Source organism: Euprymna scolopes, chromosome 27, assembly GCF_053919585.1.
Source record: "Euprymna scolopes isolate OS-2025 chromosome 27, ASM5391958v1, whole genome shotgun sequence".
NCBI classification, from domain to species: domain Eukaryota; kingdom Metazoa; phylum Mollusca; class Cephalopoda; order Sepiida; family Sepiolidae; genus Euprymna; species Euprymna scolopes.
Genome location: NC_136508.1, coordinates 94,092,361 through 94,109,813, shown reverse-complemented (window position 1 = coordinate 94,109,813; position 17,453 = coordinate 94,092,361). Strand labels below are relative to the sequence as shown.

The 17,453-nt window shown below is 34.1% G+C and overlaps 2 protein-coding genes across 5 annotated transcripts in view; one reads left to right on the top strand and one right to left on the bottom strand.

Moving 5' to 3' along the window:
- The window catches only part of LOC145249006 (BTB/POZ domain-containing protein 17-like), a 109,145-nt gene that overhangs the window by 47,344 nt on the left and 44,348 nt on the right, over nucleotides 1–17,453 (top strand). For 2 of the 4 annotated variants that reach the window (XM_080110859.1, XM_080110860.1), the window contains exon 2: nucleotides 3,033–3,189. In XM_080110859.1, the coding sequence (XP_079966985.1) occupies nucleotides 3,033–3,189 (157 nt within the window). Of the gene's footprint in view, nucleotides 1–3,032; nucleotides 3,219–17,453 lie in introns of all 4 variants that reach the window. The other 2 variants (XM_080110862.1, XM_080110861.1) reach the window with 1 other exon arrangement.
- On the bottom strand, nucleotides 8,319–16,248 carry LOC145248629 (uncharacterized). The gene is made up of 3 exons (XM_080110306.1): nucleotides 11,123–16,248; nucleotides 10,843–10,995; nucleotides 8,319–8,470 (listed from the first exon to the last, which is right to left on the bottom strand). Exons 1-3 carry the CDS (start codon nucleotides 15,345–15,347, stop codon nucleotides 8,319–8,321), a joined length of 4,530 nt encoding a protein of 1,509 aa, XP_079966432.1. The 5' UTR covers nucleotides 15,348–16,248.

Genomic DNA, 17,453 nt, shown 5'->3' with positions numbered 1-17,453 from the left:
CAAACCCACATGATTTTTAGAATATGACATCTTCGTTTTATGACAACTATGTACATCATAAAGATTTTTTGTATTTTTTTTTAATAAGTGTAATTCTAAATATACAACAAATTTTATGTTGATACTTGAACGTATAAACATTCTAATTTCTTCAGATGTTTTTTAAACAGCATTTGCTAAAAAAAAGTATATTCTATTAAACTTTTATTGCTTAAATAATTTAACTTTGTGCGTTTTATAAAAAAAAAGTTGAAAAGATTTTTTCACACTCAGTAGTGAGCTTTGCAAGATTGTCAGTGAAAGAAATACAATCGCCAAAAGATAAGCGTTTCATTATTTCTAGTTGCCACTTTGAAAATTCACTCGCAAATGCGACTGTTTCACTCGCAATGTAGAGCCCTGTAGTAGTATTATTGTTAGTTGTAGTATTAATCTATTTTTTCTTGATATCTAATAATAATAGTAGTAGCGGTTGTGGTAGTAATATTTAGTAATAGTTTGGATTGTCTGACCTTAGAAGAAACATTGTAATTAGTTACTTTGTTTTTAACATTCTATATTATTAACTAGAAGAATACCCGTCCCAGGACGGATACAATTAATTCCATGAAACAAAACTTTTGCACCACTCTTATGTCTCCTTGCGAAGATTAAAATCAAGATATGATAATAATAAACCTTATGTCTAGAATCTGTATCCAAATTTTGATTAAAATCCATCACAGGATTTTATATTTATTTGGAACCTTCAATCAGGCACTGGAGGTCTCCTGAGCTTTATTCTTTCATTCCTCACTTACATATATTAAGAAAAAAAAATTCTCTCCTGGGGAAAGGGGAGGGGGATGAGAAACTTCACACTATTCAACATTTTCTATTTAATTTATTTATTGTTTGTTTATGGCCCTAGACAATGCCGGGTAGCTCTGCTAGTGTTATATATAAAGAGAGATATAAAATTATAACAAGTAATTAAGAAAACTTATAAAATAATGGCCAAAATTCCACCTGAGAAATTAATTTGCTGCATGAATAAAATTTTACTTGTCTTATATAAATTGTACATCATGTGATTATTGTCATTGTTTTTGAGGGCATACAGTGATTGACGGTTTGTGATTATTTTTCATTTAACAAACTTGCTGATCCCCTGACAAAGGAGGGATTTGGCCTGATAATTCACTCCCGTTTGCATTTTTCTCAATAACCACACCTTGGATTTTTTTTTTTTTTTTTTTTTTTTAAATTTTCCACAAGCATTAGTCATGGTAAAAGTAAATTTTTCACCCGTGGAGGGGGAATCTGCATGCTTGACTTGTTTTTGTTATTTTTTATCTGATTCTTAGGAGAGTTCAGCACAGAGCTCACAAAGAGCATGCCTCAGGAATGCCTGGTCTGCATGAAGTCCTTTGCATTGGTTTCAGATATTTGTTAACCTGAAAGTTTTACACCCTGCCCTCTTAACAGTGAGAACAACATGGTTTGGCACTTGCATGCAAAGTCGGTAAAGGTTTACCTAATACGCAATGGAATGGCGCAGAAGCAAGGTTGCAACTTTCATATTGTTGATTTTTCTATGCCTAACATGTTGAGGCAGATGATTAGAGGGTTACGAATCTTGATGCTGACTTTTCTTGGATTTTAACAGCAACTCTGTTAGATCTGACATCACCATATTGTCACCATTGTTTGTTATGTGGTTAAATAGGTGACCTAAATGCATGGATTCAACTTCTGAAATTTTAAATTCAAAAGGGGGGGGGAAACGAACGTGGTTGTGTAACCAAATATAACAGTAGCGTTTATTTTGAATATGCCCACAGCACCCTATCCTGCCTTGACGGAATTCAAAATTGGCTTCAAAACCTTTTCTCTTCATTGCAACTTCTTTCTCACAGAAGAGACATTGCATGTTTGTCTCTGCTCTATCGTTCTATTCATGACAAGTGCTCATCTGAGTTTCAATTTATGGCCTCACCTACAAAACATTCATAATAAACACTCGTCTAGCTACAACCACTATCAACAATTTCCCCCATCTCCCTATCTGTACCTAAAACTAAATGCAAATTCCATGAACAAAGTTTCTTTCCTAGAATTGTCCACCTGGGGAACTCTATATTAAGTTATCTGCAGGGCTGCTTTCCAACTTACTACAACATGGTCGTTTTCAAGTCCAATCTAAACAAGTTTTTGTTGAGCTGTCTACTTATTGCCTGACAGGAATATGTTAAGCATACATCAACTCTCCATGAAAAAGCAACATGTTGATGTTGCTGCTGATGAGGACTGTAAAATTCTGGTAGGACATAATAATGAATGGTGTAATGTTGTCTGACAAGGATCTTGGTGGCTCCTCAAGTAACAATATTGTGGGACAAGGTCCCAAGTGCACCCCGAATGAAAAAAAAAACAGCCTTTTTATACAGCCTAGTTAGCTGCTTTTGGTGAGGCCTAATTGATTGATTGATGAAATGATGATGTGTACAGGATGATGAACATGTTTATTTTTTCCACGAGTCCAGAAACAAATAACAGATAATACACTATTACTTCTGTTTTTAAATTCAAGTCTGTCTACTGGTGATAGATGATAAACAAGAACGGGAATCTAAAAATAATTGAATCTTCCAGCACAGCCAATAGGAATGGGCAGATGGTGGCTCGGGAGGCATTAGTAATTATGTATAAGGAGAAGGGAAGGTTATGTTAAGTCTATGTGTTATAAGCAGTTAAGAGCAGTGAAATACGAACAGCGTAGGAAAATGAAGAATAGTACAGTGTATAGTGGTAGACTTGATAATCGAAGGGAAAAATAGGACCGTCTTCTTCTGTAGATGTGGCGATCGTGATGATACTTCTCCTAGGATAAAATATAGGATTTAATTATAACGAATAAATGTGTATAAAATGACATAGTAAAGTTACATAAGACTGGGGTATGTGGTATTGAAAACTTACGGCAATTGTGTCTGAAATGTCAATAGCTGTGTGTCTAAATTTCTGAAATATGTTTTTTTTTCTTTTTACAGATAAAGCCGTGTTGCAGTGGATGTTCAAGAGTCTCCAGTCATATTGGTCAGAAGTCCGAGATCATGTTACAGCTCTGACCACAATCCTATGTAATGGGCCGACAGCTTGTTACAAGCAAACCTTGTTTCAGTGTAACCCTTCCGTCTGTCTTCTCAAGTAAGCCCGTGTAATATCGTCACGCTTGTGTAAGTCTCTTGTGTTGCATTTCTCAATTTTTTTTTTTTTTTAGTACATGATACCTTGTTTTGTAAAAAAAAAAAAAAAAAAAAAAAAAAAAAAAAAATTGACCTGACGTATAAATGCTATTGTCATTGTTGTTTTTTTTACAAGCATGTTTCATGCTTTTGCAGTATAAATGCTATCGTCATGAGTTTTTTTACAGCTTGCTTTCTTATTAAAATCTTTATAATTGGAAAAAAGAAAAAGTTGGCACATTCCGGGCAGGTTATGTAAACCACCAGTGGGTGGGGAAACGCTTAGCCAATGAAAATTGCAGCAACTGACACTAGCAAACGTGATACAAATATTATGAAAAATTCAGTTTTGAAAACTAGTTAAAATCGTCGATATAAATCTAGTAGAGTTGGGACAGACAGCAATCTCAGCAAGACAGTATTGAATTTTGTCAAAATAGGCAAAACAAATATTTGCCGTACATGTGCATGTATGTACAAGTTTAAAAAGATATCTTAATTGACGAATATGGTGTGGAGATGCATGTATGTACAAGTTTAAAAAGATATCTTAATTGCCAAATATGGTGTGGAGATGCATGTATGTACAAGTTTAAAAAGATATCTTAATTGCCAAATATGGTGTGGAGAAAAAAGATATCTTAATTGACAAATATGGTGTGGAGAAAAAAGATATCTTAATTGCCAAATATGGTGTGGAGAAAAAAGATATCTTAATTGCCAAATATGGTGTGGAGAAAAAAGATATCTTAATTGCCAAATATGGTGTGGAGAAAAAAGATATCTTAATTGCCAAATATGGTGTGGAGAAAAAAGATATCTTAATTGCCAAATATGGTGTGGAGAAAAAAGATATCTTAATTGCCAAATATGGTGTGGAGAAAAAAGATATCTTAATTGCCAAATATGGTGTGGAGAAAAAAGATATCTTAATTGCCAAATATGGTGTGGAGAAAAAAGATATCTTAATTGCCAAATATGGTGTGGAGAAAAAAGATATCTTAATTGCCAAATATGGTGTGGAGAAAAAAGATATCTTAATTGCCAAATATGGTGTGGAGAAAAAAGATATCTTAATTGCCAAATATGGTGTGGAGAAAAAAGATATCTTAATTGCCAAATATGGTGTGGAGAAAAAAGATATCTTAATTGCCAAATATGGTGTGGAGAAAAAAGATATCTTAATTGCCAAATATGGTGTGGAGAAAAAAGATATCTTAATTGCCAAATATGGTGTGGAGAAAAAAGATATCTTAATTGCCAAATATGGTGTGGAGAAAAAAGATATCTTAATTGCCAAATATGGTGTGGAGAAAAAAGATATCTTGATTGCCAAATATGGTGTGGAGATGCAAAAATGCCAAATGTTTCCATATTGACTTGGATTGCTGTTGAGAAACTTCCTCACACTTCCTCTCCACCTCCTTTCTATTTGCTAGTGTCTGTGCTTAGAATCTGTAAACGAAACACCCTAACCCTAAATACTGACCCTAAGAAAAACACAACCGAACTCTAACACATATTCAGAATGATTGAAAAGGAATACGCTAAAACAAAAATCATTTTAAAAAATCATTCAAGAAAAAATTTGTTTGCTATCAAAAAAATAAATTTTTTTTTTTTTTGTTTTTCAAGTATCTTATCATACAAGTATTTTTTTCCTTGATTTGAACTTCAAAAATTTATTTTAAAAAATTGTTTACTGTTGTTAGTTATTAAAAGAAAGGAGTAGGTAAAAAAAAATAAAAAAATATTTAAAAGTCAATTATTTAAAAAAAAACAACACATTTGTTTGTTATCAAAAAACTTTATTTTTTTTTATATAAACCTACAAAACAAACAAAAAAAAAATCATCAAAAAATATATTTATTCATTAAACTTACCATATGTTAAATGTCTGTTTTTTTTTCTTCCTTTAAACTGTTTTCTATCAATTTTTTTGAAGTTTCTTAGAATTTTCATGAATTTTTTATTGCATTTTCTTCATGACATCAAAAATAAGTGTTTTCATTGAAAAATTTGGCCAGTGCTTTTGTGAAAACAAAAGCGACAAACAGTTTTCATTTAGCATCTTCTGGCAATTTACGTAACCTCCTCGGAGAATGCCAATGATAATGCAGTCCCTGTTCTGCATAAGTATGAACGTCTCATATGAAACATCTATATATATAAAAGCAAAAATGTGTGTATGAATGTATGTGTGTTTGTATGTCTCGCAAAAACTTTTGATACGGGTCACGGATTTTCACAAGATCGGTATCATTTTAAAGTTCCAACCTTCCCCCGACAAATATCGAAAAATTGGCCAAAAACATTAATTTTTTCACCCTAAAATCATCAGTTTTCTACAGGGAGGGGTCAGCAAAAACCGTCCTCTCATGACAAGTTTGCTTCTACGCATGCGTCATACGACGTTGGAACATGATTTACTTTAAATATTTGAAAAAGCGACACAATTTCGTGGACGTCGTCTTAGCTTAGTTGCTTAGAGTGCGGCCTCATTATTTAAAGGTTTTGGGTTCGAATCGTGGTGTGAGATGTCTTTATTTTTTTTTGATTTTTTAAATTTTAATATTGAAACAGGGTTATTTAAGCCATTTTTCATGTTTTTTTTTTTGGTTTTTATTTTTCACACTTTTTAAAGAAGTTTTAACGTTCGTTTTTCTGCTTTATTTTTCCATCACATTCGCGTTTTCTTTTTTTGTTTTTCCCATTTTTACATTTAACATCGTTCGTTTGCTTTACGTTAATTTTTTTTGTTTTTTTTTCGATTTTTTTTTTCAAGTTTTAACATTTATTTCGCTTATTCTTATGGTTTAAGTACCCCCCTCCCCCGGCTGAGCACACACACCTCTAAACACTCGGGCAACGCCGGGTACCCCCCCCCCCCCAGTCTTGAATAAAATGCTTTTATGTGCAACTAACTGTACTTACCTTCTGCAATGATTAGTTTAATGGTCTGAGATCGGAAAGTGTAAAGGAAGGGGTTTTAGGATTGGGATAAGGATCTGTGAGCGAAAAGCATGAAGGAAGGTTTTAGGGTCTAGGATCGGAAAGTGTGACTAAAGGGATGTTAGGGTGTAAGATCAAAAAGCGGAAGGAAGGGGTTTTAGGGTCTAGGATCGAAAAGTATGACTAAAGGGATGTTAGGGTCTAAGATCAGAAAGCGGAAGGAAGGGGTTTTAGAGTCTAGGATCGGAAAGTGTGACTAAAGGGATGTTAGGGTCTAAGATCAGAAAACGGAAGGAAGGGGTTTTAGGGTCTAGGATCGGAAAGTGTGACTAAAGGGATGTTAGGGTCTAAGATCAGAAAACGGAAGGAAGAGGTTTTAGGGTCTAGGATCGGAAAGTGTGACTAAAGGGATGTTAAGGTCTAAGATCAGAAAGCGGAAGGAAGAGGTTTTAGGGTCAGTGGTCAGAAAGCGCAAAGAAAGGGATTTTAATGTTTGAGATTAAAAAATGTGAAGGAAGGATTTTCAAATTAATATGTAAAATAAGATGGTAGAGTAAAAAATTTGAAAGTGTGTAGGAAGTGTTTGGGACCCCAACATGTGTGTGTGTGTGTGTGTGCACAGAGGAGGGGGCGGGTTGTGTGTACTAATGGTAAACACAAAACGCATATAATTTTTTTTTTCGATATGCAACACTGGTTAATGGTCTTTGAAATCTGATAAGTTTCTAAATTTGCTCAAATGTTAAATAGCTCAAAGCATTTTTAATTGGTTGCAGATTTTTACAAAGTTGTCGCGACTTGCAAATTAACCATCTATTAATAGCAGGTTTGTATCTGTATGAAAATGAAACTATACTATTTCGTACTGTGTTGTACTATAGTAAAATATTCCTCCTAAGCGTTACCTTCTCCTTTGGGGCAGGGGCAGTATAGTATATGTAACTTGTCCGGATACCATTCTCCCATATATTGCCTTATTTTTTGGGGTGGAGAAAGTGTAGTATATGTTCTGTTAACAGATTAACATCCCACAAATTTCCTCCTCACAAAAGGAGGAGATGACAGTGTAGTATATTTTTGTTCATTGATACCATTTTCCCAGGCATTACTTTCAGTTTTTTTTTTGGGGGGGGGGTAATGCAGTATTTGTTCTGTTGTCATGATACTATCCTTTTAAGTGTTACCCACACATTTTCTGAATGGGATTGTTTTGTTTTTGCAATTGGAGGGTCACCGCTTATCAAGACCCTGAGGCCATTCTAGGATAAGGGTCATGTGTTCGGTAGATGTTGAAACAATATGATCAGTAATGGTGAAATTGGGTAGTGCTAAATTATTTAAGAGGACAACTAGTGTAGTATCTGTTTTGTTGTCACGACAGCCTGGTCAGTACCAGATAGGTAACCATTTAGGATAAGCATGCGCTGTGTATGTAGAAAAATGTTGACACCTCCCTGCAAAAAACTGCAAAAACCTAACGTCGTTATCTCCCCTGATTGAAACATACATGCCACTGGTGGGATGGGGGAGGGGGAGCGCTTGTGAATTTAATATTCCTCTGAGTGAAAGTCGTTTCAACCTGCATGGAATGAATGCCACTGACAAAAAAAAAGTGACCATTCTCCCAGGCATTAACTTCTCTTCCTGAGGAACAGTGTAGCATATATTCATTAATCATATCATCTTCTGATGCATTACCATCTTTTTTTTGTGTGGGGAGGGTAGTTTAGTACCCGTTGTGTCGTCATGAGACGATCCTTCCAAACATTACCTCCTTTGTTATGGGGATGGGTATTAGAAGATCTGTTGTGTTTTCATTAGACCATCCTCCCAAGCGTTACCTCCTCCTTTGAAGGAGAAGAGTAGAAAAAAAAAAAATTTGTATGAATAATGCTTTCTTGACTGGCTTGATTCTGGTGTTAATATTGTGACGGATCACAAGAAGGTTGCCGACATCTCTAATCAGGAAATGGCATAAGTTTCTCTCCATCAGATCAGGTTTTTTGTGTTGATTTGAAAAAAAAAAAATCAGATTTTGTGACAAAATCGATTACATTTTTGTGGTATTATCAGATGATTTTGTTCAACGTCCTAAATATGTTTTTAAGAGAAATTGTTTTGTCAACAACATATATTGATTACTTGATAGAAACATTGATTACTGTAAATTGAATGGTGGGTATTGATAGAAGGTAATTATGCATGAATTTCATTTTCTTCACCGATGATAATGAAATATTAATCCGTGAAGCCAAAGGAAGAATCTGGAACCCAAGTGTGAATTTTAGTGCTAAAAAAAAAAAACAACAAACTGTGTTAAAAATTGAAAACGACAAATAATTAATGATTCATTATTCAACAATATCCACGATTAAAAGAATAAAATTCCAAGTTAGAAGGGATTATCGTTAGATCCAAAAAATCAATAAGTCTGAAAAAATTTGTATTCCATATGGTCCAAAAATTATCACCACTGTAGTTCAATGAGTAATTGGGATATAATGGAATCTAAAAAATTTAAGATGATGCTTATATTTATCTTTGTAATTCTCTATCTCTCTCACACAAAGTTTGAACTGGAACACGAAAATTGTGTGGATTTGAATTTTGTCCATGCTGTCGAAAAGCCTGCAGAAAAAATGAGTGAAGAGATTGAGAACGATAACAAATAACATGATTCAATAGAGTGAAAAACATGCTTCAAAATGACGATATAATATATCAATAAATTAATTCAGAAATCATATATAAAAGTAACATGTGAGAAAACGATATTGTTTTTGCACCAACCTAATAATTGTAAAATATTGAGATGAACAGACTGATGGATTAAAATAGACTAAATCTATATATATAAAAGCGAAAACGTATGTTTTTTATTTTTTTATTTTTCTTCCTTTGAAGATTGTAATGCCGGGTATGGGGCAGCCAAACCAGCTGCCAACATTGCCCCGCTTTTTTATTGAAACCAACCGAGAGCTCTTTTTAGTATCCTCGCTGTTCCCTTAAGTGCAATTGTCTGAATCTCTTTTGCACTTGGTTCACCAGGAATATTAGTTAGGTATGTATGTATGTGTGTTTGTATGTCTGCTAAAAACTTTTGACAGACAGAACAAAAATTCACAAATTTGATCTCATATGAAAGCCCCACCCTTCGGACGACAAATATCAAATTTTGGGCCCGAAAGTTCCAATCTAAGTTACTCAGTTGACCCTTTTTCTACGGGGGGGGGGGGAGTGACATTTTAACAATATTTATACGTAATTTAATAAACGCTGAGTCATGTCACGTGACCTTGATGTAATGGCGATTGGTATATGAAAACATTGAATAGAGAGAGTTTGTTATTGGTAAAAAAGACGACTATCATACACATCAAAATATTAACTTTCATGTTATGAAAACGTTACCAAAGTTATTAGCAGGTTAAAAATAGTTAGATACGATAGTTAAACGAAAAATAACAAGCCAAAAATGTAAAAAAAAAAAAATACGCTTAAAAAAATATTAACAATTGATGTTTTAACAAGAAAACAAAGCCAAACGCCATTTTCTTTTTTCGGAACACTATTTCTCTTTAGAGTAAGGAAGACAGAGAGGGAGGGAGAGAGAGAGAGAGACACACACACACACACACTCACACACACACACACACACACAAACAGAGAGAGAGAGAGAGATGTCTAGACAGGAAACGAGATTCGTTTTACTATGTTTTAAAATGTAAACATTACATATATAGGCTATGGGCCCAAAGGTCAAAATCCCTCTAGATTTTTGATTCTGTGACCTCGGTTGGGGGTGGAAGAAAAAATGGTGTCAAATGAATGCCAATAGACTCCTGAACATCATATTTTTTTTCACAAGCACAAATGTTGCGCATTAATGAAAACGGCGGCCATATTTAAAGATGGCCGACAATCATCAAATAGAACATTATGACTTGCTTAAACCTTAGTAGCACACAAACCGATAACAATACAGACATCTAGTTTAGCACATTTTATTCCCAATTTATTTCTTCATCATTTAATACATAAATATTGGACTTAATATATTTACTATGCTTCAAAATAGGGAATATTTTTCTAAAAAAGCTTTTTTCAAACATCTTATTTGAAACAACTTCAATCTTTTCTGTGGATAACTAAAGAAATAGATTTACATTTTGATATTTCTCATGTAGAGACACCTATAGTCTACCAATATTATTAGTCATACAAATCTATTGCTATATTTTGTATGTAACAAGGTCGTTTAAACCTGAGGTAGAGCTGCGATTTTGTGTCATTTTTTATACACATCAACTTGGTAAAATATACAATGTTTGTCAATTTTCATTAAAAAGTATTTTTTTGAATCTATGAATAATAACACAGATTTAAAGGACAAAAAGGCATTTTTAATGAAAGTTAAACAAACAACATGTTAGTAAATAAGATCATATATGCTTTTATTTAAAACTGATCACTGCTTATGCCACTTCATCATCATCGTCGTCGTCATCACCATCATCAGTGTCATCATCATCATGTCCAATGTTTTTACTAATTTTATAACAAGAATCTCTTGCACACTTGCACATATCTGTGCATGGGACCCTGTTTTGGAGACATGTACAAATGTTAACGTCTTTACAATGACTTTTTTTACATTTTTACATTTGGCAGAGCAGTTAATTAAATCCATTAAACTGTCTGGAGCAGGAAGAAGATTCATCCAATGGATTACTAAATCTCCATTTTCTATCTTCCATCCATGACAATCAGGGGATGGTATATCAGGATTTGCATGGAGGCTCCTTTTATAGACACCTGAAAAAAGAAAGAAATTAACATTAATATTGAATAATTTTCATCCTTTCTAATAAGCAAATAACAATGAAACTCCATATATTTAATTTTTACATATAATTGGAAATTAAATATTTATAAAACGTACCTGCTTGATAGTTAGCTCGCTTGATGTGTTCACTCAGGGCATCTTGATTTGGAGGCATTGTGATTTCCAATTTTCTTTGGAATCTAAACATGTTGTATCTGGCTTCATTAACACTTGTGACATTTTGTTGGCCATACAACCTGCAAACAAACATTTCCAATGATTTTGCTGTGTCTGGTTTCACATAAAATTCATTACCAAGATCACTGAATGCGTAACAAAACTCATTCTCTCTCAGTAATAAACTAAGTGCTTTCTTTTTGCCCTTTCCGTAAAATGAACTGACACTATCACATCCTGTAAAACAATGTAGACCAATCAAGGCTTGACTGACAGACTCTCCAATGTTGTCTTTTATCATCTTGATGTCTATTGTTCGCAAATTTGTTCCTCTTCCTGTGTGGAAGTATAAATGTGCGGGAATAAGATTTTGTAAAGAAACTCCAATTACAAACACATCGGTATCAGGACTCATAATGATTACATCCGTACTAGTGTTGGCTGCAAAAGAAGCATGCAAATAAATCCGTGTATCAGCTTCTTCTTGTGAGCTACAAAGTTTTGTCTCTTCTAACCGGATGACAATATCACTTGCCTCTTTTCCAGGTGAGAAGGAATGACATTTCTTGTTATGCGCCAAGAATACCTTCACTCCTCTAAGCTCTGATGTTGAAACATTAGACCATGTTTCATCCAAGAATTCTATTAAGGACTTTTTATTCTCTCCATTTGAAAGAAATTTCTTCCATTGCTGAGGAAGGAGCTGACCATGGATTCTTATCTGAGAGCTAGTAGCAGCTCTTTTATCCCTCTCGATATTTTTTATAGAGATCTGCTGGTATGTATCAGTAACAAAATGAATTTCTTTAGAATGATTCGATTTTGCCCTGTTCACTAAACTTTTCAAAATAACAAGAGCAAGATTAAGAAATGTTTTCTCTCCTTGTAATTTGTTCAAATTTAATTGGTGTATCAGCGACATACCATCCACTATATATATGCCACCTACTATAGGGTTCTCAACAATAGGATTGTTAGCATGGCTTTCTAAAGCATGAAGTAAGTTTGCTTTATTAGTTTTAACCAACGATCCATGTGAATTTGCAAGGGACAATGGTAATGGACCTAAGGAATATGACAGTAATTCTTGAAGATTAATGTTCCGGATTCTACCAATCACAACCAATCTTGCTAGGAGATTTCTATCTGCTTCCAAAGTGATATCCTTTCCGTGGACATGATGATTTGATTTTTTAGACATACTGGAGAATGTTTTTAAATTCATTCTTTTCATCGGGGCAAAAAAATCAACTTCTCCCGTTTGTAGACGCTGCCCACAGAAATTTTCAAATTCTGATTCGCCCCTTGCCTTAGCAAATTGCAGATCATTTTGAACATCTTGTGTCGCAACTAATCCTGATGCAATATGGATCAACTCAGCTGGTTCATACTCAAATGGATTAAACATACTGTTTACTGTGTCTATTATCTTTCCAATAGCAAGCTTATCATGTTTCATCCGACTGTGTAAAAGATCTGATCGTGTTCCACTTCGTTCTCCTTTGCCAGCCATAGTTTCACATTCATGGGTAATAGACCCTCTCGCATGATGGGACCATATCCACCTGTTGACGGCTCTCTTGTTTGTGCGGAAGCCTGTCATACCACCTTTTGTTTTTGAATCACGATTAGCAGTTTGTTCGATGGTTTGGTCACAAGGAATTTTAGCAAAGGCATTTGAGCTTCTTTGAACAGCAAAATCTCCTCCAATGCATTGTGTATATATCACTGGATGAGTATTAGCGAGATTAGACATCTCCAACCAGTAAACTGGAAGGTATCTGCTATAATTTACATGGTCATATGCAAACACCCAAGGTAACATCTGTCTAACACTTGCCAAGTGAAGTTCCCAGTTTGACTCTCGAATACCTCTAAGGAAAAGTAAAAGAATTTCTACAATGTCAATATAAGAACTCCAGAATGCAAAAGTTTGCTTTTTGTTGCCAACCTGTATAAATTCTTCATAGGATGATAGAAAACTTTGAAAATGTTCTCCCTTCAGAATTTCTTCATACTGAGGTCCTGGGAATGATTGTGACAAGGATGTCATTAAATGCTTCACTTTTTCTGCCTTTTCTTCAGGAATGCTGTTTAAATAGGTTGTCAAACGCATATGCTGCATTGCTTCGGCCACTAATTTATGGGCTCTAACTGCTCTGTTATAGTGTCTACCTGTGAAAACTCCATTTATTGAGCCTACAGCAACAACTTCTGATTCTATTAGAATATCTTGAAGCCCGGCATCACGAAAACGCTTTCCCAAACACCCAAGAAAGGACATTGCTGTATGAAAAGCACCAAGTCGAATCACCAATCTCTTCATGAAATATGGATTTCTCCATCTAATTAATTGTGCCTTTGAATAGATTGCTTGATCCATTACAATAACAAGAGACTCTAACTTGAGTTGATCTGCAATGTCAATGCTTTTTTTTAGAATTGTAAGGACTGTATCCATTTCTGTGGGGCTAACATCAATTACGGGTAAATAACCTATGGTAGATTTTGATGCAATCTCCCTTTTGCACAGGAGTTGGTTAAACCCAGTCCAAGATGGTAATATAATTTCACTGCCGAATTTTGTGATATAGTACGCTATATCAAGTTTTAGAGAATTTTGCAGAAATACACGATCTGAATGAAGTGAAACATGTTCAGCAAATGGTAGTGGGCCATCTTTTCTTCCACCGGTGTATGTAGCCAAATTTACTTCTGGTGGTTCCAATGTTCTTTTCCGTGTTCTTTTGAGTCCTTCTACTGCAATCTTAGATGCACACGGTTCGACTAACATATTTTGTATTATTATCCCAGTTGTGTTGTGTGTTGTTCCATGTCCAGATAAAGTTTCTTCACCAAAATCATTATTGTCCCAGACCAAAGTTGTTGGAATACCTGCCTGGATGGTGGATGGAATAGAATTTTCTCCACGATTGATTTCAAGTTCAGCTAGTGCTGTATCATGATTTAAAACCACCGAATGAGAAACACAATGTCCCAAACCATTCAATAAACCAATCACTTGGGCAGATCCAGACAGATGGCGTACAGCCATACCAAGTGATAAATGTTTTGGCATTAATGTACGTCCGTTAGAAGACAAAAATATAATGTCTTGTGAAATAGACGAAATCTTTCTATAGACGGATGCAGATATGTCCATTATTTTTTCTGTGCACAAATCTTCAGATGCCCCAACTATCCATGCAAAAAAGTTAAATAAAATATGGGGCACCATCTTTTCAGCCTCCTGCAAATTTAATGTTTCTGCTGTTGGCGGCCATAACGAAGGAGGTTTTACTTGTTGAATAATATTTCTCAGATCCATAGCTGTTATGTACAAGTTAGAAAGAGGATTTGGATCTGAGCGTACATGACTTGTTTGTTGGTTTGTGTCATTTTCTGACGACTCTGTTTCACTTGGAGTTGTGGTATGTGTTTCCTCATGGAGTACTGTTTTTTCCTCTACAAGAGAAGACACTGTAATGTCATTTACATACACGATGTCACCTTGTGATCTCATTTTAGGAGTGATGAAGCATAATTGAGGAAATGTTTTCATTAATCTTTGTTTTAAATATCCTGTTTTATATAAATGCGCATCAACTCCATGTGTTTCTTTAATCTGTTTGACAAACAAATCTTTCAATTTTTTAAGTCTCATGATTTCCTTGTTTTCGATAATCCTTGTTTGGACTAATTTCGCAAAGACCTCAAATGCTTTAGCATATGAAGTTTGCTCAGAGTGTTCGGTTTTGGTTGGTTTGGTTAAATATCGAGTGAAGTCACGGTAACATGAGTTATGATATTTCACTTCGATTGCTACACAATCTTTATTCCTTATTTGCATGAGGAGTGATTCATTTTCATTTTCTTCTGCTGCTCGTTTTAAATTAGCAGCTTCTATTGTCGAACATCTGACAAGTTTTTCCCTGTTTCTTTTGCCAGATCCTTTGCACACTATAGTTTTTACTTTTTGGCATAGTATGCAAACATCTGGTAAAATATGCTCTGATCTAGCTGGCAAAGATGGTCGATCAAAATTGGAACGAAGAACCCGTCTTTTTTTAGCTGGTGGATCATCATTTTCGGCAGTAGTCACATCAATGTTTTCTTGAGATGGGGACCCTGTAAAAATAAATATATTTAGGAGTTTAATATGCATTTGAAATAACAAAGTATATGGAAAAGTTCAAATTAAAAATATCCAATCATTATTTCATAAATCCAAAACATTTCATTAAAAATTTAAGATTTTTTTTGTATAGTGCTGATAAAACTTCTGTGAAAAAATTGTATGTTATTAATTTACATTCTACAATTAAATCGTCTGGTGACTCCTTATTAATCGGACCAAGGGATGTTTACAAAATCATGCAATATATTTATCATTGGAATTGGTAGGTAAATTCAATATGCAATGCACTTTATTTTACTAGTGAGTTACCACTTATCAAGGCTAAAAGCCACACGAGGATAAAGGTTAATGGAATAGATTGTCAAGTGACTGATTGTGGAAGTGCTAGAATCAAGAAATGGTACCATAGACAGTTGTATCTATATTTAGAATCATAAAAGAAATGAAACATTTCCAGATTAAAACCAATAGCTAAAATTATTGAAATTATGAAAACTGTTAAATAGTAACAGCATTTGGCTAAGAGCAAAGTGTACCCTTTATTCTGATAATACAGGTTATCTTTTGTTTCAGATTTGTGAAGGAGAAATCTTTCTAAACTGAGGCAATTGTAATTTTTGTTCCAATCAGAATACATTTTTGGTGAACTAAATTTTACCCACAATAAAACCCTGTTTTGTATCTATGTTCTCGTGGGGGAGGCAAGTAAATAGAAATAAACTCTAGTTTTTTTTTTTGTTTTCTTTACAAGTGAAATTTTCTAAAACAGATGCCAACTTTTATGTACATATTCAATTGTTTGAAAAGATATTAATGTAGATTAACACCCTCATTTAAATCGCTCCCTCCCCCGAGAAGAAAAAAGATTGTACAACTTAGAAGTTTACAAAAAAAAAAAAAAAAAAAAAAAAATTAAAAATCAATTAAATTGAATAAATATATTTTAGAATTTAGAGGTGTTGACCTTTTTTCTAGTGAAGATAAATTCTGTGCGTTTTTTTTATTGGGAGAGGAGGGGGTAAATTACAATCTTGGCACTCAGACTTAGGGTTAATGGTAAAAAAAAATTAACAATAGTCTCCAGGAAATGGAGGATGATTTTCCATTAAATTTATATACGAAATGTTACTCTAAATCCATTTTTTCCTACCATAAAATTTTTCATGCTGTTCAGTTCACACGTACTTGCCTAAGTGAATAGAGGGAGTATAAGAAAAATTGTCTCTTTCCAAATACGTATCAATAAAAATAAAAATTATTAAAAGCTTAAACTTACCTTCGAAAACGTTATCAGTATTCTTTTCTAGTTTTTTCTGAATTCTTTCAATTTTCTGATAATCCGTGAAACGTGCATAACAAGTTTGGTGAAACCCAACACGAGGTGGTATTTCAGTTGAATCACAGCTTAAGTCAAAGTTTTTCGCAATTTCTGCTTGTGGTCCATGTAAACCTTTCCATTTTTTAACATATTCTAAAAAGCGCGTCCATGTCTTCACTGAAAAAGATCTAACATTCAATGTTTTAGTTGGAAATATGCACATAACGCACTCTTTTTTGTCTTTGTTTACAAACATTTCTTCTTCACTGGAGGCAGCCATATTGAATTTTTAACTCGCACTACGATGATTGTGATTGGTAGATTGTAAGGAGTAAATAAAAGAAGTATTCTGAATGGCTACTTTTTTGTACGAAGGCAACTTAACAGTTAGCATTTTTTTGTGCATTAAAATTAAAATTATTTATTAATGCACCATAATCTTGCTTGTGAAATTTTTTTCCATGTTTCTTATGATTTTATACATATTATATCCAAAAATCATGCCCACCCCTTTTACATCTCATTAAAATTAAGAATTTTCACTCTGGGCCGACGGCCTAATACGAAATGTGAGTGAATGGATTTGATCACATCCCAGGCATAAATCCTCCTTATTTTCAAGTAACGTTTGTTTCTCTAAACCTTGACATGCAAAGCATGACCTCCTCCTTATTTTCTTAGTGGGGGTGGGGGCGAAAGATGAGACCGCTTAAATTCTAAGAGCAGATACTACAAAAGACCAAGTAACCGTCTTAGACAGCTTAATTTTCTACCGAGCATTATCTTCTATTATAAAAAAGATGCATAATTTATAT